Source organism: Lissotriton helveticus, chromosome 4_1, assembly GCF_964261635.1.
Source record: "Lissotriton helveticus chromosome 4_1, aLisHel1.1, whole genome shotgun sequence".
NCBI classification, from domain to species: domain Eukaryota; kingdom Metazoa; phylum Chordata; class Amphibia; order Caudata; family Salamandridae; genus Lissotriton; species Lissotriton helveticus.
In genome coordinates this window covers 466,462,405-466,487,502 of record NC_136063.1, presented here as the reverse complement: position 1 = coordinate 466,487,502, position 25,098 = coordinate 466,462,405, and the positions used below count along the sequence as shown (strand labels likewise).

The following is a 25,098-nucleotide window of genomic DNA, read 5'->3' as shown; positions in this document are numbered from 1 at the left end:
AGTATGTTTATGTAGTGTAGCGATAGTACTAATACTTTGGATAGGACTAACCATAACTATTCCTTCTATGATGAGTAAAAACCCAAGTCTTTACCCAAATAATAATCTACCTGATGACACTGTAGAATCACACACTAGCAGTACATCACAAAGAGTAGACGTACTAGACAAACCGCTTAGCCTGAAACAAACAAGCATAGATTTAGAAGCACCAGATGAGGAAGGATTACACTTTAACAAAATAAAGAACAAGACTCATTTAAATGTTTTCGCAAACCGGTTAGTACTTTATGTAGAAACTATGGAAATAGACAACTGTTATGTCTGCATGAAGCTACCTACTTCTGTAGCTGAAGGTGTGACTTACCCTTAACCTATGGAGTTTCCTGTAGTATACTAACTAGTTCATTTTATAAAAGAGGACCTTTACAGTATTATTACTCAAACTCTGACGTGACATTTTCTGAACTTCCTGTACGTAGAAACCTGAACCCTGTACATACAACTAGAGACGTAGCTAAATACATGAGTGATTATTTTCTAACTGTAGGAAAAATAAATGTAGATGACGCACACAAAAATAACTTGACCTGTTCTTTACATGAAAAAGAAAAAGAATTTCTGGATATGGTAGAAAAGAGAAGAGAAAGTTTCCAAAAGAAAGCCAAAGACAAGAACCAGAAAGTTCCTAAATGGGTAGAGAGTATAGGGAGCACCTCAAATGGTGGAGCTAACGCTGCAATGTTGCTGGATTTCGAAAAGAAAGGGAAACTTTGTCTTAAAAGAGAGAAAACTAGTTATTATAACAATATTTTCATTGGTTCCAGTGAATGCAAACATAATTACAAGGTAATTGGGGGTTGGGGTTTCAAAGATGGGTCAGAGTCTGTGTTTCCTGGAATTTATTTTATATGTGGGAAGAAGGCTTATTTCAAATTGCCCGACCATTGGTACGGGAGTTGTTATTTTGGTATTGTCTTCCCAAAGATATACCATGTGGGGAAAATCACTGGAAGCTCTGAAAAGACTAATGAATTAGTACGCACTAAAAGAGAAAGTGCTGGTGAAATAGTAGGAGATATTTTTAGTGCACTGATACCTACAGTGGGAGTGGTTCTGAATACACACAGAATTTGCAAATTGTCAACAGTAGTGGATCAGTTGTCTACTGACACTGCTGGAGGTTTCCTGATGGTCAATACCGAAATGGTTGCGGTCAGATCAATGGTTTTACAGAATAGACTTGCTCTTGATACCCTATTGGCAAAAGAGGGCGGAGTCTGCAGAATGTTGAAAGCGCAACATTGTTGCACTTACATACCTGACAAAAGTGTGGCGATAAAAGGGTATGTGAGGAACATTACTAATTTGGCAAAAGAGCTCAAATCACTTGAGGTTGACAGTGCCTGGAAGAGACTTACTGATGGTCCCTCAGCCGTAGGTCATTGGTTTGCTAACTTAGTAAAAGTTTTTTGATTAAAGTACTGATGCCAATTGCGGGAATAGGTTTAGTAATATTCATCATATTCATTTGTTGTAAATGTTGAAAGCACCAAAAGAAGTACAGTGTGAACAAGAGAGGAATGAAGAGAAATGTGGATGAACTTGAATTAGCGGACTGAATAATCAGATTTATAAAAGGGTGAAAAATTCTCACCCTAATAAAGAAACTAAAGAGAAACTGAAAATGTTTGAAGAGATTGAACTTGGAAAAATGTGAAAAGTTGGCATCTGGTTCCACGAATTTGTGATGATATAAAATATCATCAAAGAGGGGATTGGTGGAGCAAGGATTCGCACGTAAAGCGACTTGCTTGTATCAAGAACCTCAAATAATGTTAATAACTGTAATCAACATGTTCGTTTTACTAATATTGCAAATTTCTACATTACACGGTGTGTCCCAGCGAAGCTTGCATATGTGTTTACTAACCGTAATACGCTTGCCTCTAAAATGGCCGCTGCTTAGCTGGAATTTCTTCTGCGCATGCGTTGGTCACACTCACGTGACGTGATGTACTCGCAGATCTGGTGGGAAATCTTTGCGCTTGCGCACTAGCTCTAAAAATGGCCGCTCTGTGTTCTCACATGTCCGATGCTTGCCCTGCAGCTTTTGCAATAATGTTCATCTTGCACTAATCGTAATGTTATAGTTAATATAAAGTGAGGGGAATCATATAGGGATTCCCGGTATACAGTGTATTCATTTATTTCTGTGTTCTAAATTGTTTTTGTTAGACCTGTCAGCCTTGGGGTGATCTTTCCCCGTGACTTTTCGCCCTAGCCTCATTTTTTCCACCTATTTTTTGTTGGTTCTTAGGTCTTCGGGCACCTTTTTACAGCTAACCTGTGTTAGGGTGCAGGTGCTCTCTACTTTCAACATGGCTGCCACTGGCCCCTGCTACTGTAGCGTGTTTTTTTAGTGTAGCACCCTAGTTGCCAGGAGCAGGCTGGGTCCCCATACATTGTTGCAACACCAGCCACCCAGCCCCTGTCCATAGTTAGAATGAGGGAAGCTTCTGGAACCTTCCAGAATAGGGGAGGTACCAACTGCCACTGCCAACTGCCAACTGCCACTATATAAGGAAAAGGAGGGAAACTTTCTAGTCAGTTGGGGCATCACTGACCTGGGGAACCCACACAGGAGTTTTAGGCGGGTGGGCCTAGTGAGGAACCTATGCTACTGGGAGTGACAGGATTTAGGTGCTGCCTCTTAAGCTCAGTGAGGTGTCCAAAGCTATCCCCCTGATCTGGCCCAGTGGTAGGGAACCCCAGGGCCCATCTGCAGTGACTGAGGAGAAATTCTTCAGGCCCTCAACTCATTCCCGCCCCTCTTCTGCAACTTCAAGCAACAAGCAACCAAGGGCGCAGAATCATCCAAGCGCCAAGAGACTTACTTCATGATACAAGGTACTGGACTGACCTGCCCTGCGCATCCCCTGCCTTCAGCTGGGCCTATCTGTCTTCCCCTGACTGAACTGTGTGATAAGCGCTATAATTTGCCCCATCCTGCCATAGTTCTGACCTACTAAGTTGTGGAGCGCTGTAATTTGCCCTCCTGCCCAGCGCTGTGTTTGAGGCTGCCTGCCCTGTCAGGGATCATCGAAATTGCCTCCCTGCCCTGCCGGCCCCTAGCGCTGAGAAGCACTCCCAAGCGCTACCCGCCGTCACCGCGCTGTGCACTGAAGCGCCTATTGCCCGGCCAACTCACCGCAGGAATCTCCTTAGAGGGAGCGTGTATTCCCACTCGGCGGCCCCTGTATGCCAGGAAAGGGCCCCCGGAATTCTCAATAGGCCGCGCTGGGCCTGGAAGTACCCTCCGGCTGGAGCGCCGCTCTGGCCTGATCCCCTCGGCGGCCCCCGTATACCAGAAGAGGGCTGCCGCATCGAAACTGACAGGCCGCGCTAGGCCTGAAGCCGCCTTGGTCCCTCATCACGTGACGGGAGACGCGACCGCGTCATCGGCCGCGCCCCCGCCTAAGCCGGGCAGCGATTGGCTGCTGCCCCGCGCCCCTGCCTACCTTCGAGGGAATCCCAAGATCGAAACGGAGGGGGCCGTGGAGCCTGAGAGCCCCCTCCGGTTGTCCCCAAAAGCTAATTCAGCCTCGCCCCAGCGCCAGGGCTCCTGAACTGCCCCCGCGTCGTACAGGGACGGGTGAGGCCCTGGACGTGCTGGAACTCCTACTCCGGTCCCCTGAGTCTGCGCAAGGGCCCCGGAGGGCCGAAGAAGTGAGGTAACCCCCTGGGGAGGAGGGCGGTAGGCCAAGAGAGGCCCGAGGTCGCCCCTCCCCCGGGGTTAACTGTGACTGGGTCTTCTTAGCCCCCCTGTTCTGAATGTGCCCCATTTTATCGTTTTGCCTACAAATTTACCAGCCTGCATTATTCAACGTGCTGCATAATTACCAGCCTGAATTACTCTTCATGAATCGTATTTACAAGCCTGAAGTGTTTAGCGTGCACCGTATTTACAAGCCTGATTTGCTCCTAGTGCACCATATGTAAAAGCCGGAAATGCGAGGGAGATTCACTTCACTGTACTGAATTTTCTTGCAGAGGTGGGCTTCCTTAGTATTCTGATGATCTGATCTGGGTCGCAGCCGACCCGCATTCACAAGAAGAAAGGCTTGTCACAAATGACTAAAGGCTGTGTTCTTTGAAGTTCTTTGTTAACCTGAAAAGTACTTGCTGATGTGTTTTATTCCTTTCTAGGAGAAGCGACCATGACAGGTTTGATGTGTTATTTAAATGCATTATAATTGTCGCTTCTTGTAGGATCCTCCAGGTTTATACCATTACCCCTTTGCCTGTCAAAGAGTTTGATGTGACAGGCGGGGTCAGTTAACGTTTCATTGCATAGATGAACTAGCTGTAATTTTAATGCAAAGCCTTACTGAAATGCTTACTCTTCAAAAGAAAGGCAATCTGCACATGATACATGAAATGTCTTAATGAAATGCCTATTTGAAATGCTAATGAATTACCAATGCCTTGCTCTGATTGAAAGCCTATATAAAAGATCTTGATTTTTCAAATACAACACCTAGTGTGGTCTCCATTATTGCGCCACTGTGTGTTTTACTGGACGTGTGTGTTAAGTGGCTGCTTTACACATAAGCCCCTGGCCGCCTTCCTGCTCGAGCCATGCTACCCCCCCGGAGAACTGGCGGTCCCAGTTCTTACATTGGTGGCAGCGGTGGGATCCAGGACCTGTAGCTACTTAACACCCTCCAGTGAAACGGGGTGTGCTGCAATTAATTGGACACCTATCGTGCTACAAGCAAACCCAATTGCTCACCACTGTCTAGCCTGCATCAAAGTGTGTTGAACCAGTATTGTTGCCCACGTCTTAGAATTTTTCTTCCAGGTTATCTAGGTCCTCACCTGATAAAATGGAGTTCCAGCTGGCTGACCTTGATAAGTACACGGCAGTGCAGTTAAGGGAGTTTTGTCAGGGGATGGGGGTGCCTGTGGAGACGAGAGCTGTTAAAGAAGAGCTCCGTACCGCCTTAAGGGCATGGGTAGAGGCCCACCCAGAGGAAGAAGAGGATGGGGAACAGGTCACACACGGGGAGGTGGATACTCAGGAAGACCCAGGTTTGCTCAACATTGATGTATCAGATAATGTGTTGCCAGGACCACGTTCCAGGGCAGGGAGCAATGTATCTAGGGAGAGTGTGTCACCGCAGGAGTACGAAGACAGTAGGGGAGAGAGGCGATTGAAGTGGGAACTTGCTAGATTAGAGCACGAGAAGGAGAGAGAAAGGGAAGATAGGCAGTTTGCTTTGGAGAGAGAGAAATTAGCGTTGGAGGAAAAGAAGCTAGCGCACGAGCAGCAGCTCAAGGAAATGGAGCTACAAGCATTGCAGTTGAGTGCGCCAGGAAGTCCTAATGGTGGCAGCGGACCAGAGGCTCAGCAGGAGCCCAGATTCTGGTTACCCAAGGAGGTGATAGCGAGCTACACCAAGGGGGATGACATTGCCAGGTGGTTGGAGGCGTATGAAGTGGCCTTGACTGCCCATGGGGTGCCTGAGAAACATTGGGGAGGTAGTTTGTACCGGTATATACCTCCTGATGTCAGGGACTCACTCCTGTATTTGGAGAAGGCAGACCAGTTTAGGTATTCCCCCATGAAGGAGGCACTTATCAAACATTTTGGCCTCACCCCTGAAAGGTATCGCCAGAGGTTTCGTGGCAGCCATAAGCTGTCCACGCAGAATTGGGTGGCTTTTTTTGAGTATGCCCGAAAGGCTCTGGATGGTTGGGTGCGTGGCAGCGAGGTGCGTGATTTTGAGAGTCTGTATAACCTTTTTTTGAGAGAGCACCTCTTGGATAAGTGTTTTCCGGAGTTGCGCCAACATCTGGTGGACCGCAAGCTTACTGATTCCCGTGAGCTCGCGGAGGAGGCGGATATTTGGGTTAGCACCCGGGTGTCACACAAGGGCCCAGGGGGAGATGGCCCGAAAGGCGGACAGGGCGCCCCTCAGAAGAAAGAGGGTGGTGATAAAAGAACAGAGTTCTCACGAGGCCCACAAACTAGACAGTTTGGGAAAGGAGTAGGAACCCCACCACAGAACCGTCCCCCAAAACCCACTTACCCTGACAAGAGTCAGCAGCCAAAAGTGGTCCGGTGCTATGAGTGCGGAGAGGTCGGACACTACAAGGGAGATTCCCAGTGTCGCAAGCGACCCCCAGCCCCCACTGGTGGCAAGAGTCCCGGGGTGGCTAGTATAGCGCTTGGGTTGGAGCTGCCCCTAGATAGGGAAGGGGAGTGGACAAGCTTGACCCTGGTTTCACTTGGAGATAAGGAGATGGTCCCAGTGACGCCCTTACCATCGAATACTGCTAAGTACCAGCAGAGAGTGAAGGTCAATGGGGAGGAGGTGAACGCTCTGAGGGACACAGGAGCCAGCATGACCACTGTAGTGAGGCGGCTGGTGTTCCCTGAGCAGGTTGTTCCTGATGTGTACCATCCGGCCGTATTGGCTGACGGCAGAATGAGCTACTATCCCGTGGCTCAAGTTCCCTTTGAATGGGGAGGAGTGTCAGGCCCGTTCAGAGTTGCGATCAGCCCTGCCTTGCCTGTGGACTGTCTGCTCGGTAATGACCTCGAACATACCGCCTGGAAGGAAGTGGAGTTTAAGGCTCACACTGGGATGCTGGGATTACCAGGGTGGACGTGCGTAGTCACGCGGTCCACGGCTGCCCGGCAAGAAGCTCAAACCGGGTTGGAGCCTGAGACAACGGCCCAACCAACTGTCGGTCCAGAGGAGAGTGTTGTGGAGGACACACCCCGTGTGATGGATGGGGAGCCCGCGGAGGTAACCCCGGAGTCCGTGGAGGTGGATGTCGTTCCCGTAGGGGATTTGCCAACCCTTGCCGAGCGGCATGTGGAAGGAGGTCCTACCCGGGAGGAATTCTGTCGGGCGCAAACGGAGTGCCCCCGCTTGAAGGCATGCGCGCTACAGGCCGAAGCCCAAGTGGTGAACAAGGAGACTGGCAACTACCACGTGTATTGGGAGGAGGGCCTCCTGTACAGTGAGCCAAGGGTTCCGGTGCATGGATCCTCGAGGGCCTTAGTGGTCCCCCAGTGCTACCGAGCCTTTTTGATGGAACTGGCGCATGAGATACCTCTAGCCGGACACCTGGGCCAGGACAAGACCTTTGCGAGGCTAGTCCCGCATTTTTATTGGCCTAGGATGAGAGTTGCCTCTGACACTTATTGCAAGACCTGCAAGACTTGCCAGGCCAGTGGCAAGACTGGGACCAAATTGAAGGCCCCATTGGAACCACTCTCAGTGGTCGGGACCCCTTTTGAGCGGGTCGGTATTGACATTGTTGGGCCATTGGGCCCTCCGACCTCTGCGGGACATCGGTTCATTCTGGTGTTAGTGGACCATGCCACTCGGTACCCGGAGGCCATCCCTCTGAGGACCGTTACTGCACCTGTAGTGGCGCGGGCCCTGATGGGGCTATTCACTCGGGTGGGATTCCCCAAGGTCGTGGTGTCGGACAGGGGCACAAATTTCACGTCGGTCTACATGCAGGCCATGTGGAAGGAGTGCGGAGTGACCTATCGGTTCTCCACTCCTTACCACCCCCAGACTAACGGGCTTGTGGAGCGCTTCAGCAAGACCTTGAAGGGAATGATCCGGAGTCTGCCACAAGACCTGAGGCGGAAATGGGACATCCTCCTCCCTTGCTTGCTGTTCTCGTACCGCGAGGTACCACAGAAGGGAGTCGGGTTCAGCCCCTTCGAATTGCTCTATGGTCACCCCGTTAGGGGACCCCTTAGTCTGGTTAAAGAGAGTTGGGAGAAGACTTCGAAGAAGCTTCCCCGGGATGTTGTCAACTATATGCTGGCATTCCGCAGCCAGATGGCTAAGCTGTGGAAGGAAGCCTCAGACAATCTGGAGGCTAGCCAAGCCGTCATGAAGGAGTGGTATGACCACAACGCTCAGACGGTGGAGTTGGACACTGGACAGAAGGTGTGGGTAATGGAGCCTGGGGAGCTTAGTGCCCTCCAGGACCGGTGGACTGGTCCGTACGAGATTGTGGAGAGGAAAGGCCAGACCACCTATGTTGTGGACTTGAAGACCCCCCCGACAGCCCCACCGGGTGCTCCACGTCAACCGCCTGAAGCCTCATCATGAGCGATCGGAGCTTGCTCTTCTCATGGTGACGGATGGGAGCGAGGAGGAGGAAAGTGAGCCTCTTCCTGACCTTCTAGCGGCTCAGGAGAAGGATGGTTCCGTAGAGGGAGTTGTCCTCTCTCCATCCTTGACCCCAGAAGGACTGCCTCCAGGTTTTGGCGCAGCACGCCTCGTTGTTCTCCCTCACGCCTGGAGTTACTCATCTGTGTACCCATGATGTGGACACAGGGCACAGTCCGCCAGTGAAAACCAAGTCTTACCGGCTGTCCGACAAAGTAAAGAACAGCATCCAGGGTGAGGTGACCAAGATTCTGGAGCTGGGATTAATCGAGCCCTCCAGCAGCCCATGGGCTAGTCCGGTCGTTCTGGTGCCAAAAGCGGCTCCACCGGGCACCACACCAGAACTTCGGTTCTGTGTGGATTTTTGGGGGTTGAATTCTGTCACCAAGACAGATGCTCACCCGATACCACGGGCAGACGAGCTGATTGACCGGCTGGGAGCAGCCAAGTACCTCAGCACCATCGACTTGACATCAGGGTACTGGCAGATTGCCATGGCCGATGGAGCACAGGAGAAGACAGCATTCTCCACCCCTGAGGGTCACTTTCAATTTCGGGTGATGCCCTTCGGGCTCAAGAATGCTCCGGCCACCTTCCAGCGGTTGGTGAACCAGGTATTATCTGGCCTGGAGTCCTTCTCAGCAGCTTACCTGGATGACATTGCTGTCTTCAGTAGCACCTGGGAGGACCATCTGCAACATCTCCAGGAGGTGCTGCAGGCGTTACAACGGGCTGGATTGACCATCAAGGCTAGCAAGTGCCAGATTGAACAGGGCTCTGTCATGTACCTGGGACACTTGGTGGGCGGAGGTAAGGTGCAACCCCTCCAGGCCAAGATTGAGACCATCATGGCCTGGGAGTCCCCCAAAACTCAAGATTGAGGTCCGAGCTTTCCTCGGCCTCACTGGCTATTACCGCAGATTCGTCAAGGGGTATGGTACCATCGTGGCCCCCCTTGACTGAGTTGACGTCTAAAAAGCAGCCCCGTCAGGTCGTCTGGATGGCTGCTTGCCAGGAGGCATTTGAAACACTGAAGCGCGCGATGTGCACTGCTCCGGTGCTGGCCACTCCGGACTTCCAGAAAGAATTAATCGTGCAGACAGATGCCTCAGAGCATGGCATAGGCGCCGTGCTGTCGCAACTCAATGATGATGGTCAAGACCAACCTGTGGCCTTCATCTCCCGAAGACTCCTTCCTCGGGAACGGCGATGGAGTACCATCGAGCGAGAAGCCTTTGCTGTGGTCTGGGCTTTGAAGAAGTTGAGGCCGTACCTCTTTGGCTCTCACTTCCTGGTTCAAACCGACCACCGACCCCTTCGCTGGCTCATGCAAATGAGAGGCGAAAACCCAAAGTTGCTAAGGTGGTCTATTTCCCTACAGGGGATGGACTTTAGGGTGGAACATCGGCCCGGAGCTGACCACGCCAATGCTGACGGTTTCTCCCGGTTTTTCCGCCTTAGTGACGAGAACTTCCTAGAGGTTGGGTAGCTCTCCCCACTTTCAGCTGGGGGGGGACGCATGTTAGACCTGTCAGCCTTGGGGTGTTCTTTCCCCGTGACTTTTCGCCCTAGCCTCATTTTTTCCACCTATTTTTTGTTGGTTCTTAGGTCTTCGGGCACCTTTCTACAGCTAACCTGTGTTAGGGTGCAGGTGCTCTCTACTTTCAACATGGCTGCCACTGGCCCCTGCTACTGCAGCGTGGTTTTTTTAGTGTAGCACCCTAGTTGCCAGGAGCAGGCTGGGTCCCCATACATTGTTGCAACACCAGCCACCCAGCCCCTGTCCATAGTTAGAATGAGGGAAGCTCCTGGAACCTTCCGGAATAGGGGAGGTACCAACTGCCACTGCCAACTGACACTATATAAGGAAAAGGAGGGAAACTTTCTAGTCAGTTGGGGCATCACTGACCTGGGGAACCCACGCAGGAGTTTTAGGCGGGTGGGCCTAGTGAGGAACCTATGCTACTGGGAGGGACAGGATTTAGGTGCTGCCTCTTAAGCTCAGTGAGGTGTTCAAAGCTATCCCCCTGATCTGGCCCAGTGGTAGGGAACCCCAGGGCCCATCTGCAGTGACTGAGGAGAAATTCTTCAGGCCCTCAACTCATCCCCCCCCTCTTCTGCAACTTCAAGCAACAAGCAACCAAGGGCGCAGAATCATCCAAGCGCCAAGAGACTTACTTCATGAGACAAGGTACTGGACTGACCTGCCCTGCGCATCCCCTGCCTTCAGCTGGGCCTATCTGTCTTCCCCTGACTGAACGGTGTGATAAGCGCTATAATTTGCCACATCCTGCCACAGTTCTGACTGACTAAGTTGTGGAGCGCTGTAATTTGCCCTCCTGCCCAGCGCTGTGTTTGAGGCTGCCTGCCCTGTCAGGGATCATCGAAATTGCCTCCCTGCCCTGCCGGCCCCTAGCGCTGAGAAGCACTCCCAAGCGCTACCCGCCGTCACCGCGCTGTGCACTGAAGCGCCTATTGCCCGGCCAACTCACCGCAGGAATCTCCTCAGAGGGAGCGTGTATTCCCCCTCGGCGGCCCCCGTATGCCAGGAACGGGCCACCGGAATTCTCAATAGGCCGCGCTGGGCCTGGAAGTACCCTCCGGCTGGAGCGCCGCTCTGGCCTGATCCCCTCGGCGGCCCCCGTATACCAGAAGAGGGCCGCCGCATCGAAACTGACAGGCCGCGCTAGGCCTGAAGCCGCCTTGGTCCCTCATCACGTGACGGGAGACGCGACCGCGTCATCGGCCGCACCCCCGCCTAAGCCGGGCAGCGATTGGCTGCTGCCCCGCGCCCCTGCCTACCTTCGAGGGAATCCCAAGATCGACGCGGAGGGGGCCGTGGAGCCTGAGAGCCCCCTCCGGTTGTCCCCAAAAGCGAATTTAGCCTCGCCCCAGCACCGGGGCTCCTGAACTGCCCCCCGCGTCGTACAGGGACGGGTGAGGCCCTGGACGTGCTGGAACTCCTACTCCGGTCCCCTGAGTCTGCGCAAGGGCCCTGGAGGGCCTAAGAAGTGAGGTAACCCCCTGGGGAGGAGGGCGGTAGGCCAAGAGAGGCCCGAGGTCGCCCCTCCCCCGGGGTTAACTGTGACTGGGTCTTCTTAGCCCCCCTGTTCTGAATGTGCCTCATTTTATCGTTTTGCCTACAAATTTACCAGCCTGCATTATTCAACGTGCTGCATAATTACCAGCCTGAATTACTCTTCATGAATCGTATTTACAAGGCTGAAGTGTTTAGCGTGCACCGTATTTACAAGCCTGATTTGCTCCTAGTGCACCATATGTACAAGCCAGAAATGCGAGGGAGATTCACTTCACTGTACTGAATTTTCTTGCAGAGGTGGGCTTCCTTAGTATTCTGATGATCTGATCTGGGTCGCAGCCGACCCGCATTCACAAGAAGAAAGGCTTGTCACAAATGACTAAAGGCTGTGTTCTTTGAAGTTCTTTGTTAACCTGAAAAGTACTTGCTGATGTGTTTTATTTCTTTCTAGGAGAAGCGACCATGAGAGGTTTGATGTGTTATTTAAATGCATTATAATTGTCGCTTCTTGTAGGATCCTCTAGGTTTATACCATTACCCCTTTGCCTGTCAAAGAGTTTGATGTGACAGGCGGGGTCAGTTAACGTTTCATTGCATAGATGAACTAGCTGTAATTTTAATGCAAAGCCTTACTGAAATGCTTACTCTTCAAAAGAAAGGCAATCTGCACATGATACATGAAATGTCTTAATGAAATGCTTATTTGAAATGCCAATAAATTTCCAATGCCTTGCTCTGATTGAAAGCCTATATAAAAGATCTTGATTTTTCAAATACAACACCTAGTGTGGTCTCCATTATTGCGCCACTGTGTGTTTTACTGGACGTGTGTGTTAAGTGGCTGCTTTACACATAAGCCCCTGGCCGCCTTCCTGCTCGAGCCATGCTACCCCCCGGAGAACTGGCGGTCCCAGTTCTTACAGTTTCCCTTTACTTTTCATGTGGCGAATCTTTTGGGCCTGGGAGATGAATAATACTCCATCTTTGAAGTCCCTACTGCGCATGTCATCCTGGCAGAGGGAAGAAAACCTTGTACCAGTGGAACCCAGCCAGCTGGCAGCCACAGTCAAGATGCTCCTGGGAATCGACCTGTAGCCCAGCAAACGGAGCTGAAATGTACTGCATTTGAAACAATTGTAATAAAATTTGTATATGCCATTGTTAGGTGGAGAACCATGTCATGGGAACCCCAAATTCAATAGGCGGTCCCAAAAGATGTAAACTGGGGCTTGAGAAAGTCAAATCCAGGTTGGTGTGTTGACCTGTCCTTTCATTGGACCAATCGAAATTGGGGATTCTTACGCTTGCAACATTTGGGGGTGGTACATTGACCCGAAAACAGTATAACTAGCCTAGGTTTAGCTAGAGAATTTGTCCGACTTGTCCGAATAGCTGACCTGTCACTGACCCAACGCACTCAATAGTTGACTGATACAGAGAGCTGCGGAGCACTCTGTCCGTAATTTCCAGAGACCCAAGTGGGGTTCGGAAACCTTAAGTGCTGGCGGAGCACTTTGCTGGGGAATTCGATAACCCAATCGGGGTTTGACTGATAGCTGCAGAGAAGGGCGTTGCTACCGAACTGCGGGTGCTGGTCTTTCCTTGGTGGTCCTGTCCCGATCCTAATCTGGTTTTCCCGTCCTGTCCTGGGTGTCCATTCTGCACCTGCTGGCCTACTGGCGACTGTCCTTTCCTTGGGGTTTCTCCTGTCCTTAACTGACCCGTGGCCAGGGTTGGTCTCCACACCGTTCTAGGTAAATATAAATCTGAGGGAACCTATTTTGCATTTTTATTTCCTTGCTTTGAATAAAATCGTACTTGCCTTTTATTCCTCTTTCCCTCTTTTTCTACTGACAAATGATAAAGTCTTACATTGTAGTTGTTATAATAGCTTGTTCCATTTTTCCCACCCTTTATAACACTCTTGATTACTGTTCATGAAATATAGATATTCCTTTTCTTTACCCATCCTTTAGTCGTTTTAAAGTGATCACACTGACTTATTAGTATGTTCCATTCTTACCTTTCCTATAGTTACATGGCATCTCAAAATTTCCGTAGTACAAATTAAAGTTCTATTTCCCTACCCTCTTCAAGGGGTAATACTCCACTGTGACATTCTAGTACGTTCCATGTTTTCCCTGTCCTTTAGTCACTCCATATCAAGTCTGGATTCCGAAAATTCTTATTAGCATATTTCCTGTTTTCCCTTCCCTTTAGTCTCATAAATGATTGGTCTTATTTACTTCCTATATGGATATGTACTCTTTAAAATCTTAGTTATTGACAGTTTGCTGGCTGTGAACTTTATGCTTTCTGAAATTGAAGATTAGATAAAGATTTTGAAAACTTCCCGTGTCTCTGGTTATTACATGAGTGCAAATATAGTAAATGGTATTGTATTTTGTGTCTGCCTTTCTTTTACAGCTAGCTCCCTGATCCATTGTGATCATAGGTACCTGTAACAGCGGATTGGTAAGTCGGGTACATTGGAAATAAATAGGAAGGAACTGGGTTACTGGTAGTAGAGTGTAAGGTTACCCGATTAATAAACATGGTGAATTGAAAATATATGGGCCCAAGTGTGCGTAATGGTAAATTGTTGGTCGGGTGACCTGCGCGCTCTATCAGTACCATCAACAAATGATTTATAATGTAACTAAAGTCCTAAAACCCTCTATTAACTACAATGCTTTTTAATGAGGTGCTATCATGTATATTGGTCCCAAGATGGCTGCCAACACTTCTTGGATGAAGTGCTGACAGCCAATCAGATCTCATGCGTACCCCGCTTCTACCCTGCCCCCTTTTTGAGTTCAACACGTTTGTTTTTCTGCTTTCCTGTGCCTCAGTCTACCGAGGTACAAGAGGGCTGCCAACAATTTCTGTTTTGGAGTGTTGACAGACATTGGCAGCCAATCAGAATGCAGCTCGTACTCGGGAAGGTACAGAGTACAGTAAGCTTACAGTAGGCTAATATAGATAGGTGTTTTTGAAGTTAATTTTCATAAAAACCACTGGAGCAATTTTCACCAAATATAGAAAAGGCACTTCTGCGTACCAGTCCCTACAATTTTGCAAAGTTTGGTGTAATTCCATTAAGCGGTTCGGGCTGTAGCGGTGTCTGAACGTCCTATGGAAATAAACATGGGGAAAACACATTTTGGGACCCCTCTTTTTTCTCGACCCCCGCTTGACGAATCGCCATAAAACTTTCAGGGAAGGAGCAGAACTGAGCTGGCCAAAACTTTGGAAAATGTCATGCAATTTCCTCAATTGACGCCAAAGTTATTCCCAATAGAATGTTGTGGATTTCCTATGGAAACTAGGTCCTAACTATATATACCTACTGGCTATCGCCAGTAGGTAATATATATAAATATATATATTGTTTGCGTATAATACATTTGTATTGTGACTATATAATATGAAATTTATGAATATTTGAATTGATGTAATATGTTTTGAAATGATGAATTCTGAAACTTGGTTTTATATAATGTTTTTATAATAGATGAAGTGTTGGGAAATATAGAATTATGGTGCCTGAAGAAGGTGGTCGGATCAGCTAATATCACAGACACGCGTCGCTACTTAAAAGCACCTTATCGAATTGGTTTTGATTGGAAAAACAATAACAGAACACTATAATGTGTTGATCCTGAAATGACAATTGGTTGGGTGCTTTGGGTGTTTTTATTGTTAATTTCATTCTCTCATTTTTTTAATGTTATGAGCATTATTTCATACATGTGAATCACTGATTTACTTGATAACAATTGATTTGTTGTTTTACAGTATTTTTTAAAGTTTTTATAAATGAGAAAGGATCCATTGAATAAAACATTTATATATTAGCTTTGGGTTTCTGTGACACTCGTTGGTGATACTTGTTTGTATGTGTATGGATGTGATATGAATCAATGATGGTATGTTTCTAAATAAGCCAAAGGGAATTTGCTTCTGACTTACTGTTAAATCCAACACCCTCTACCCCCTGCAACAAACCATTCGTGTTGCAACGACAAGCTGGGTAATGGCTTGCGTTGTAAGGGTTGTTTCCCGATTTATACCATGAGCTAGGAAGTTAAAGAGCCTTTCCCCTTACCATTCGAGTTTTCTGAATGAGTGTTCTCGCCAGACCATATATTGGCAGTAACCAGGGTATTGGTTTGTGATGCTGCAACTGTTAAATCTGTAAATTTTGAAAAAGCATTCTACAGTTAAACACGAAAATTTAAGAAACATGAAGCAGTAAAAAGCAGGAAAGATGAGCAACACTTTAAAAAGATTGTAATCGGCACAGCACTTTAATAACTTCAATTACAAAATAAATAACAAAAAAGTATGATGCATAAAGTGTGTAGTTTCACTTCTGTGTCTTCCCGTTCAATTACGAACAATTGTGAATTTAACTACTACCAGCCTAGGTAAATGCTATAATTTGTTATACCTAAAATTTCCAACTGCAAGACCATCACTTTGCAATAACTAAATATTTGGCATGGCTCACTGTTAAAGTGCTTTTAAAAGCAGTCGGTCTGTGAATGGGATTGACAAATATGGTTATTATTCCTCTACCAATGCCATGAATTAGTATAAATTACAGGGAACTAAATTCAGACACGAGCCAAGTAATTTGCAGTGGGAAATATGGTCACTGGCACTTACGTTTAAAGGATTTCTGTGTGCTTTAAAGACGGGAATGTCGTGTTATGTACCCTTTAGGAGTATTGTGCATAGTTTGTCTCCTTGCTGCAATCGAGACCAGGGCAGAAACTGCACTGTGCTGACTATTTGTAGGCTAAGTGTAGAGTTTATATAGGTCACAACATCTCATTTGGGCATAATTTTTTCTTGCATGAAAGTAGTGGGACTAGATACATTTGTTGCTTCTGTGTTTTGAGACTTTATTGTTATATATTTAAAAAATGTTTTAACAGTACTATGAACCTCATCAAAATGAGCAGGTTTGAGTGAAGAGGCCTGGCGATAGCAGGTGAAACACATGAAGAAACTTTCCTGACTAACAGGATGTTCGTACGACCCAAATCTGGCGCCCATATGGTTATATTTTGTAAAGTAGGGAGTTGGTACAAAAAAGCTCCTATAAATTAGCATGCCTACAAATAATGCGATATCAGTCAAAATTACTCGGAAACCTGGCAATCATCGCTGAGGGTAGAGTACATCCTCTCCCACTGGAGGCATGTGATTGCGTTTGTTACAAGTACTGACTCAACTTCATTTCAAGGAACTCAATCACTAAAAAGAGAAAAGCCAGTGATGGGCAAGTAAACAAAGTTTTTCTGGCCAACTGGTGTCAGCCTGATAAAACAAAACCAGGAGGATAGACCGATGCAGATGATGGGGTACTATCTACCAGGGCTAAGGTCTACTGCATCAATAGCCATCATAATAATATTGTGCGGATCAATCAAACTTTCTTTTAGGACTGCTTTCAAATCTTCCTCGTCTCTGGTTTAAAAAAAACATGCTCACGGGATATCTAGAAAGAACTGTAACAGAAGGATAAGAAAGGCGCGGGAACAACACAATCTTTCCTGTAAACCAAATCCATCTGTATGCTTTCCTTATGTGTCAAGCAGAACAGGAGGAAGTTTAATTTTTCAGTACAAACCCAATCTCAAGGCAGCATGGTTTTAAGAAAAAGCAAGAATCAAGTTATTCTTTTTTTTGCCTCGTTTTGTTTGGCTTCACTCGGGCTGGGAAAGGAACCTCAGAGTATGGTTTCAAAAGAAACCTCAATAATCAATGTATATTGCTTGCCACATCACTAGAATTTGAAATATCGTCTCCTGTCAAAATAACCGAGCCTGGAGAATGTGTGTCTCAATCTGATTTTGGCCAGATACTTATAGGGATTCCTCTACAATCCGACACATTGGCTTGGATATCTGGATATTGTAGGGAGAGTCCTCACTTGCAGGACAGAAATGTCCCCAATGATTGTGGAAAGTCACGTCTGGAATGTACTGCTTCAGAAATGTTTCAGGGGCTTTCTACTCTACAGGTACTGATTCGTAATCAAGGAGGGTCTGGAGATCAGACTAGGATGTACAGTGTCCTTCTAAGATAAGTCAAAGGTTGTGATTCCTTTACCTTTAGAAAATGAAAGGAGCTTTTGCCTTCGAATATGGTCTATAGAGGTAGCACTTCAGGTTAACTTGACACTTCGGATAAAACCTTGATGGCCAAGGAACCCTTTATATTGAGAGGGTCGTCTATGAGAGTCAAGATTCTGACTCTCGATGCCTATGTTCCAAAAGTCATACAGGATAAGTGCTGGCAATGAAGGTTCCTTAACTCCAAGGAACCTTTCAGAAATGAGAGGCCTAAGTAGGTAAGAAAAAAACTACCTTTAGATGGATATTTATTTAACATATTCTCTTTCAAAGAGACATTTTTAGGAAACTCATAAATAGGCAGAAATCCGATGATTAAGAACACTGTTTTTCAACAAGTTTTTTTGGAGGGTTTTAATTATACCCGGAAAGTCATGAAAAACTGAGGAAGTAAAACTCTTAGGGCCTTATTATGAGATTGGTGGTGAGGGAGCGGGACCGCTCTGCTCCAGCACCGCCAAACCCATGTTTGAACAGCCCGCCAGATTAGGAGTTTTCTTAGGTCAGGCAAGTGAATCTTTGGCATTCCCACAGCAGTGCATATGAAATAGGCCCCGCAGTGGGAACGTCAAAATCAGTACCTGCACATGCAGGTACTAGGGTGCATGCACAAAGGGAGTCAAAACTTGTGCTCCCTTGCATGCACCCCATGGCGCAGAGGCAATGCTTAATTTGAGGCGGCGGTTTCTGGTGCTCGGCACCAGCACTTAATTGATAGCACCAACGCTATGACTATTACTTGTGCAAGTTACAGTGGCCTTCTGACGAGAGCCCTGGCACTTGTTGTTTTCTTTACAAATTAAGCACTGTGCGAAAAGTGCCCGACAAGTGTGGCAGTGAGGCAACGCGTAATATGCTTGGGGGGCCGCAGCGGCCTCGCCAAGCATATTGCGGTATCAAGACCACCCTGCCTGTGCCAGGGATCTCTGCTCTCTAGCAGTTGCTGTGGTCCCAGGGTGGCCTGAGCGTCCTGGTCAATATAGGGCGGTTAAAAGACCACCCCTGTAAGTCTGGTGGTCCGTGGACTACCTGACTCATAATAAGCCCCTTATACTTGAAATAAGTCATGCTAATAGGCTTTGGTTGTTCCACAGGCTCCCTCGGGCTAACAGATTGTCAAAGGACAAATACAGCCAAGGTATCCCATGAAAGTCTCAATGTTGAAATTCTTCATGAATGATATACAAATTGAGCTAAAGCCGTACCAATGTGTTTTATACTGCAGTTCACCATCTTGATCCCATGACCATGAGTGGATTCTGCTTGGATTTAAAGGTTCTGTACTCCAGGGGGAGCCCATAAGTCTAGAAAACAATAGTTGATCTCTTGTGCACAGTTTTCTTCAACTGACAGAATCGCCGACATGCAAAGATTGGAGTACGACTGGGAGAAGGGTATGAAGGCCAATTGAATATCAGGGTGTGTAGACCAGTCTAATTAAGATTTAGGTTACAGGGTGTGTGTGTATTTATCAACTGGGGCAGCAGAAAGAGTGAAAGTAAAGAAAATGTTTAGGTTTAGTGTTTGTATTAGGAAAAAATAAAAGGGACAGTTTAGGGTTATCGCAAGTAAGCATACTGGTAAAGGTAAGGTTTAGTATTAGGGTAAGAATTCGGGCTAAAAGTTAGTGGAAGAGGGCAAGGGAAAAGTTTTAATTAAGTGATGGTGATGAGGATAATGGTAAAATACATATTAGATCTAGGCAGGCAAGGGTAGTCTGGTATGGTAAAAGACGGAGAGGTAGTCTCCGGGGAAAGTTGTGGCATATTCAATACTTAAATTGACTAGTGGTTCAACATACGGATAGGCCAAACCTCAAAGAAGTTGGTTTATTTTTTTATTCAATATCAGTAACACATACACCATGAGCTTCCTTTACTGGAGTACAAAGGATTGTGCTGTGGTCAGGTGAAGCAGGTGCCTAATATCAATGAATGAAGATGGGGAGGCCAATTTGGTCTTTACCCCTACTCGGATAGAAATTCCCAAATATTAAAGTCAACATGTTTCTCCTATCAAGCTTCAAGACGTCTGAATACTAAAAACAGTTGTTCTACCTGCAAGCCACAAGAAGTAGCTTCTCGCCAGCATATGGATGAAAGTAAAGAAGACCGATCTTCCCACATGAGCAAGAATGCATTTCCCAGGGAGCAGGTATCTACCATATCTTAACCTGAAAGTAATGGTACTTTTATTTGGAAGCAAATAGATCTATCATGATATGACTTCACCACTGACAGGACAGCAACACGTTGAAATGGTGCACCCGTGCACTTTTCACCTCTTCTTTGAGGGGCTGGGTGTTAAGCAGACCCTCGCTGAGGGCTCGTGGTTTTTTCTCCTTCCATTTGACAAGTTCAGTAATGTTCTTTTAACCTTGGGTCGTGGTTGTTGATGACAAGTTGGCGTTGGTGTCCTTCATTGTCCTTGCGGCTACCTGTTTTTTTTTTTCTAAAGCACTTTATGGACCATTAATTCAACTTAGGTTTTGAGTGGGTAGCACAAGGTCTAAGACCCCTGCTGTCCTCCGTATTACTGTTTATTAGTGGTTTTGAAGAAGCGGGACACGCAGCTCCGCTCTCCATCGTCATGGCACATTTATGAAATCCTGATACAACAAACTAACCGCCTCAGCGCCCCGCTTTAGTTAGCAAGTCACACAGCCCTCCGACTTCAGGCTCAATAATTGAAGTCCTGATCTAGCAAATACTGGCCCTGAAGTTTCTATATGACTATCGGCTCAGCACCTCCTGCAAATTAACTGGACACACAGCACCTTCACCCTCAGGCACATTAATTGAATTCCTGACTCAGCGTCTTCAGCTCTGACCAGCTGCAACATGCTGCGCTGTTCAGACATCGCCAGATCAAGTGGCCCCCGCTCGCAAGGATCACCTTAAGTTGTTCATTCAGCCCCTTCATAGGGCTCTCTGTAAGCGGACACTACTTGGATTCAGCTGCTGCCCCCTGAGGCGTTTTCACTTCAATTTTGGAACCCTTCCGGCTCTACCCAGTCCTAAATTCAGCTTGCTCACTATTTCTATGACCTGAAGATGATCTCGAGGAACTGAGATCGAAACGCCGTTGACCCCCTAATACAAGAACTCCTAACCCTCTGAATAAAATTATTGAGGATTTCTCATAGATGTTGTCAATGCGATGTTTATGTTTTTGTTTTTTAATTATCCTTATAAAATAAATAACATACATTATGTTGACTCATATGTCCCTGTGCATATTACTTATCGCTCCCTGAGGTATTAATTATCAATCACAACTATGGCTCCTTATCCCCTTCACGGACACTACTTACCCTGGACCCTCTTGGGCCATTCTCGAACCATTGTTTTCTAAAATATTTATCCACCCCAGGTTTATATATTGGGGTCGCCTTGTTTCTTTACTACACTCAGTATTACTGTGGCAAAAAAAGTGTCTCCGCAGTGCCCAATGCAGGGTTAGGTAATGGCAATCAAATACCAGGCGAGGTATCTAACCCACTAGCATCTCTTAGGCCATCCAAAATAGCACCCTGAGAACAAAAAGGTTGAACGTGGCGCTGTAGATGTAGCTAAATGTCGTCAGTATGTATTAGTTACTTACCTGTAATCCTAGTTCTCTTCCAGGGGTATCCTCATCAAAGTCATAAGCACTAGAATATTCCAGCCCATGCGCGGGACCCCGGAAACACAATCATATATGTGACCCACATATATGTATCTCCATATTTATATACATAGATATGAATACAATAAAAAAGCAAATGCAGCCTTACACACACTAGAGCCGAATAATGCTGTAAGGACTCCCCATTATATCATAAAGAATACATTAGAAACAGGGAAAAACAACAGCAGAGCATGTTTAAAAACTGTTTTAATGCTTAGCACTTAGCACACACTCTCAGAAAGGACTGAAAGCACTGACAGCTCCCAGGCTGCATTGCAGAAAACATAGGATGAAAAGCTAACTCATAGCAACATAGAAATAAACTGGCACTGTGCCTTTAAGGCAGTCATGACCCCCAGCTTCCAATCATGTCTCAGGGGTGGCAGTTAGGTCAGTTGTTCTTTGCGGTGACTCAAAAGCCATAGCACAAAGAGTTGACATTATCTTTAAAAATACAACGATCCTTTGCCCGAGGAGGCGGCAGGGTTGCTTATTACTTTGATGAGGATATCCCGGAAGAGAACTAGGATTACAGGTAAGTAACTAATCCTTCTCTTCCAGGGGATCCTCATCAATAGTTATAAGCACTAGAATAGAATAGCAAGCCTCACCTCATCCCCCTGCGGGCAAAGGAAAAAGAATGGCAAATTAACCAACCAGCTCAGATAACTAAGCTTGGACAGACATCTTACTATCCAAATTAATTCCTCAAGGAAGCCTGGCCTACTTGAGTACCCGCTCTGGAATCGGATTCTAGACAATAATGCCTTGTGGAAGTGTGAACCGATCTCCAGGTTGCTGCCTTGCAAATCTCTGCCATTGGAACATCATGCAAGAAAGCTATTGTAGCCGCCTTTCCCCTAGTGGAGTGTGCTTTAGGAGACAACAAAAGGGGTTTATTTGCCAACTGGTATGTCAATTTTATACAGGACACTAACCATCTTGAAATGGATCTCTTGGAGACTGGAAAGCCTGTTCTCATGGCACCATAATTCAAAAACAATTGAACCAATTTTCTTATGCCCTTCGCCCCCTCCAAATACAACTTGAGCACTCTTTTAAGGTCTAAGGAGTGGAGAGACCTCTCTGCAGGAGTTGCAGGATTGGGAAAAAGGACAGTTGGGAGATTGACTTTTTAATATAAAAATCAGATACAACCTTTGGCAAAAAAGCAGGGTGAGCCCTTAACACTACCCTGTTGTGGTGAAACACAGTATATGGCTCTTTAGCACACAGCGCTTGGATCTCACTTACTCTGCGCACTGATGTTATTGCCACCAGGAAAGCGGTCTTAAATGTCAGGAGCTGCAACGTGGCTTTATGAATGGGCTCAAAAGGTAGACCATCAATCTAGTCAGCACCAGATTCAATTCCCAAGGAGGAGAAGGAGTTTGAACCGGGGATACACTTTCTTCAACCCCTGTAGGAAATCCTTAACCACCTGCAATTGGAAACAGGAAGGTTTGTTGGGGGATTTTCTGTACGCCGTAATGGCTGACAAGTGAACCCTGATCAGGGAATATTTTAAAACCGCTTAGGCTAAATAAAGGAGGTAAGGAAGAATGACCTCCTCCTGTCCCTTTGTAGGATCAAAATCATTATGAACACACCATAGGTAGAACCTCTTCCACTTAAAAGCGTACGACTTTCAGGATGTGCATGCAGTCCTGCGGTAGTTTCAAGTGTCCATATTGCAGGACCTCAGGAGCCAGGCTGCCAAGTTCAGTGAAGGAAGGCTGGGATGGGATGGAGAATCCTCCCGTCCACTTTGGTCAGCAGGTCTGCTCTGTAAGGCAGTCTCTTGTGGGGGAGTGCCGACAACTGCAGCAGGTCCGGGTACCACCACTGACGCGGCAAGTCTGGAGCTATCGGAATCATCTTCATGTTGGATCTGATGAGCTTGGACACCACCTTCGGGATCAGAGGCAGAGGATGAAAGGCGTATGAAAATGTCTCTGACCAATCCATCAAAAGTGCATTCCCCCTTGTCCCTGTACGGTGGAATCTGGATGTGAAGGCGTGGCATTTTTTGTTTTGGACATCTGCCAATAAATCTATTGACGGATGACCCCACTGTTGGAAAATATCTGCCACCACCTCGTCGTGCAGCACCCAGTCTGGCTGATCTTCGAAGTGCCGACTGAGCACGTCTGCTCCCACGTTTTGCTCCCCTGGAAGATGTTCCGAGCCAGAAGAAATTGCCAGATCGCTTGAGCCTCCAGGGATAGAGGAGAGAGCGCGTACCATCCTGTTTGTTTAGATAATACATGGTGGTCGTTTTGTCTGTTTGGATCAGGATCGAGTTGGACGTGATCGATGGCCAAAAAGCTTTCAGAGCAAGATGGACTGCTCGTAGCTCCAACATGTTTATATGGTAGGACTGCTCTTTGGTGGACCACCGGCCCTGCATCTGAAGGCACCCCATGTGTGCCCCCCAACCCTGCAGAGATGCATGTGTTATCAATGACCGCACTGGAACTGGTTGATGGAAAGGGACTGCCACCAATAGGTTCTGCGGCCGAGTCCACCATATGATGGATGACTTTGCTGCTTGAGAGAGCACAGTTTGGTCCTCCCAGCGACCCGTTGCTTGTTCCCACTTGTCCTTTAGATCTTGCTGCAACAGTCTCATTCTCAGCCTGGCGTTGGGAATGAGAAATATGCAAGAGGCCATTGATCCCAGCAGAGATGCCACTTGCCGGACTGTTGGGCGATCTGTCTGGAACGGAGCTTTGAAATTCTGTTGCATTGAAGAAAGTCTCTCCTCCGAAGGAAGCGCGCTTCCTTTGTTTGAATCCAGAGTTGAGCAAAAGTAATGGATTGCCTGGTTGGGCTGGTGAACCGATTTCCCCATGTTCACATGAAGCCCTAGTCTGTGGAGCAGATTCAGACAAACTTGAAAATCGTTCCTTACTTTTTTGAGGAGATGGCCCTTTGAGGAGCCAATCGTCTAAGTAAGGGTAGACAAACAGACCTTTTCTGTGTAGGGCTGCCGCCACCACTGCCATGCACTTGGTAAAGACTAGTGGAGCAGATTTCAGTCCGAAGGGTAAGACTTTGAACTGATAATGCTTGCTGCCGGCCACGAATCGAAGGTATGTGGAATGATAGGTATATGGAAGTACGCATCTTGGAGGTCCACCAAACACATCCAATCTCCTGCTTGTAGATGTGGACATATTTGATGAAGGGCCAACATGCAAAACTTTTCCTTCTCAATGACTTTGTTTAGCAAGCAAAGGTCCAGGATAGGTCTGAATTTGTGCTCCTGATCTCTTTTGGGCACAAGAAAGAACCTGGAATAAACTCCCTTCCTTTGCTGCGCGGAAGGAACCTCTTTTAAGGCCTTTTTTCGCAGATGGGTTATCACTCTCTGCCGAAGCAACTTTAACTGGTGAGGACGAGATCTTTTTGGAGGAATGTCCTTTGGAGGCATACGAAAACGTAGTACGTATCGATTGCGGAGTATAACTGAGCACCCAACAGATCTTTTGTTATGCTGCACCACTCTTCCAGATGATGTGAACCACTTCCTCCCACTGGAGTAGGCAACGGCGCCAGAGGAAGCTCCTGCTCATTGCTTCCCTGGCGATCTGGCCGTGTTAGAGGACTGTTGCTGATGACCTCCTCTACCTCTATTGGACTTACGGCCTTGATACTGCGATTTGCCTTGTTTTTTGTTCTGGGATCATTGAGGGGTTTGAACCCTCTGTTGGTAGCCCTTGCGTTGGTTGGGTCTGTATCGCCGTTTAAACTCTTTCTTCTTATGGGATCCAACTGCTTTGAGGGTATCGAGCTCGGCTTTCATCCTACCCATTTGATCATCTGTATGGGTGCCAAACAGGGAGGAGCCGGAAAAGGGAGATTTAGGATCCTCTGTTGAGCATCTGGCTTGAGAGCTGTTAGTCTCAACCAGGAGGACCTCCTGGCGCAAATCCCATGCGCATATGAGTGTGCTCACAGCGTGGAACCATCCGCTGCTGTGCTAATCACTTGGTTGGCAACAAGCGACCCTTCCTTGATGACCTCCTCA

The 25,098-nt window shown here is 47.2% G+C and overlaps 1 protein-coding gene across 5 annotated transcripts in view; it reads right to left on the bottom strand.

Moving 5' to 3' along the window:
* Positions 1-25,098, bottom strand: part of C4_1H8orf88 (chromosome 4_1 C8orf88 homolog) — an 847,684-nt gene that overhangs the window by 313,717 nt on the left and 508,869 nt on the right. For 4 of the 5 annotated variants that reach the window (XM_078685591.1, XM_078685590.1, XM_078685589.1 and 1 more), the window contains one exon: positions 15,359-15,445. The exons of the other annotated variant lie outside the window; for it this stretch is intronic. In XM_078685591.1, the coding sequence (XP_078541717.1) occupies positions 15,359-15,445 (87 nt within the window). The remainder of the gene's footprint in view (positions 1-15,358; positions 15,446-25,098) is intronic. 5 annotated transcript variants of the gene reach the window in all.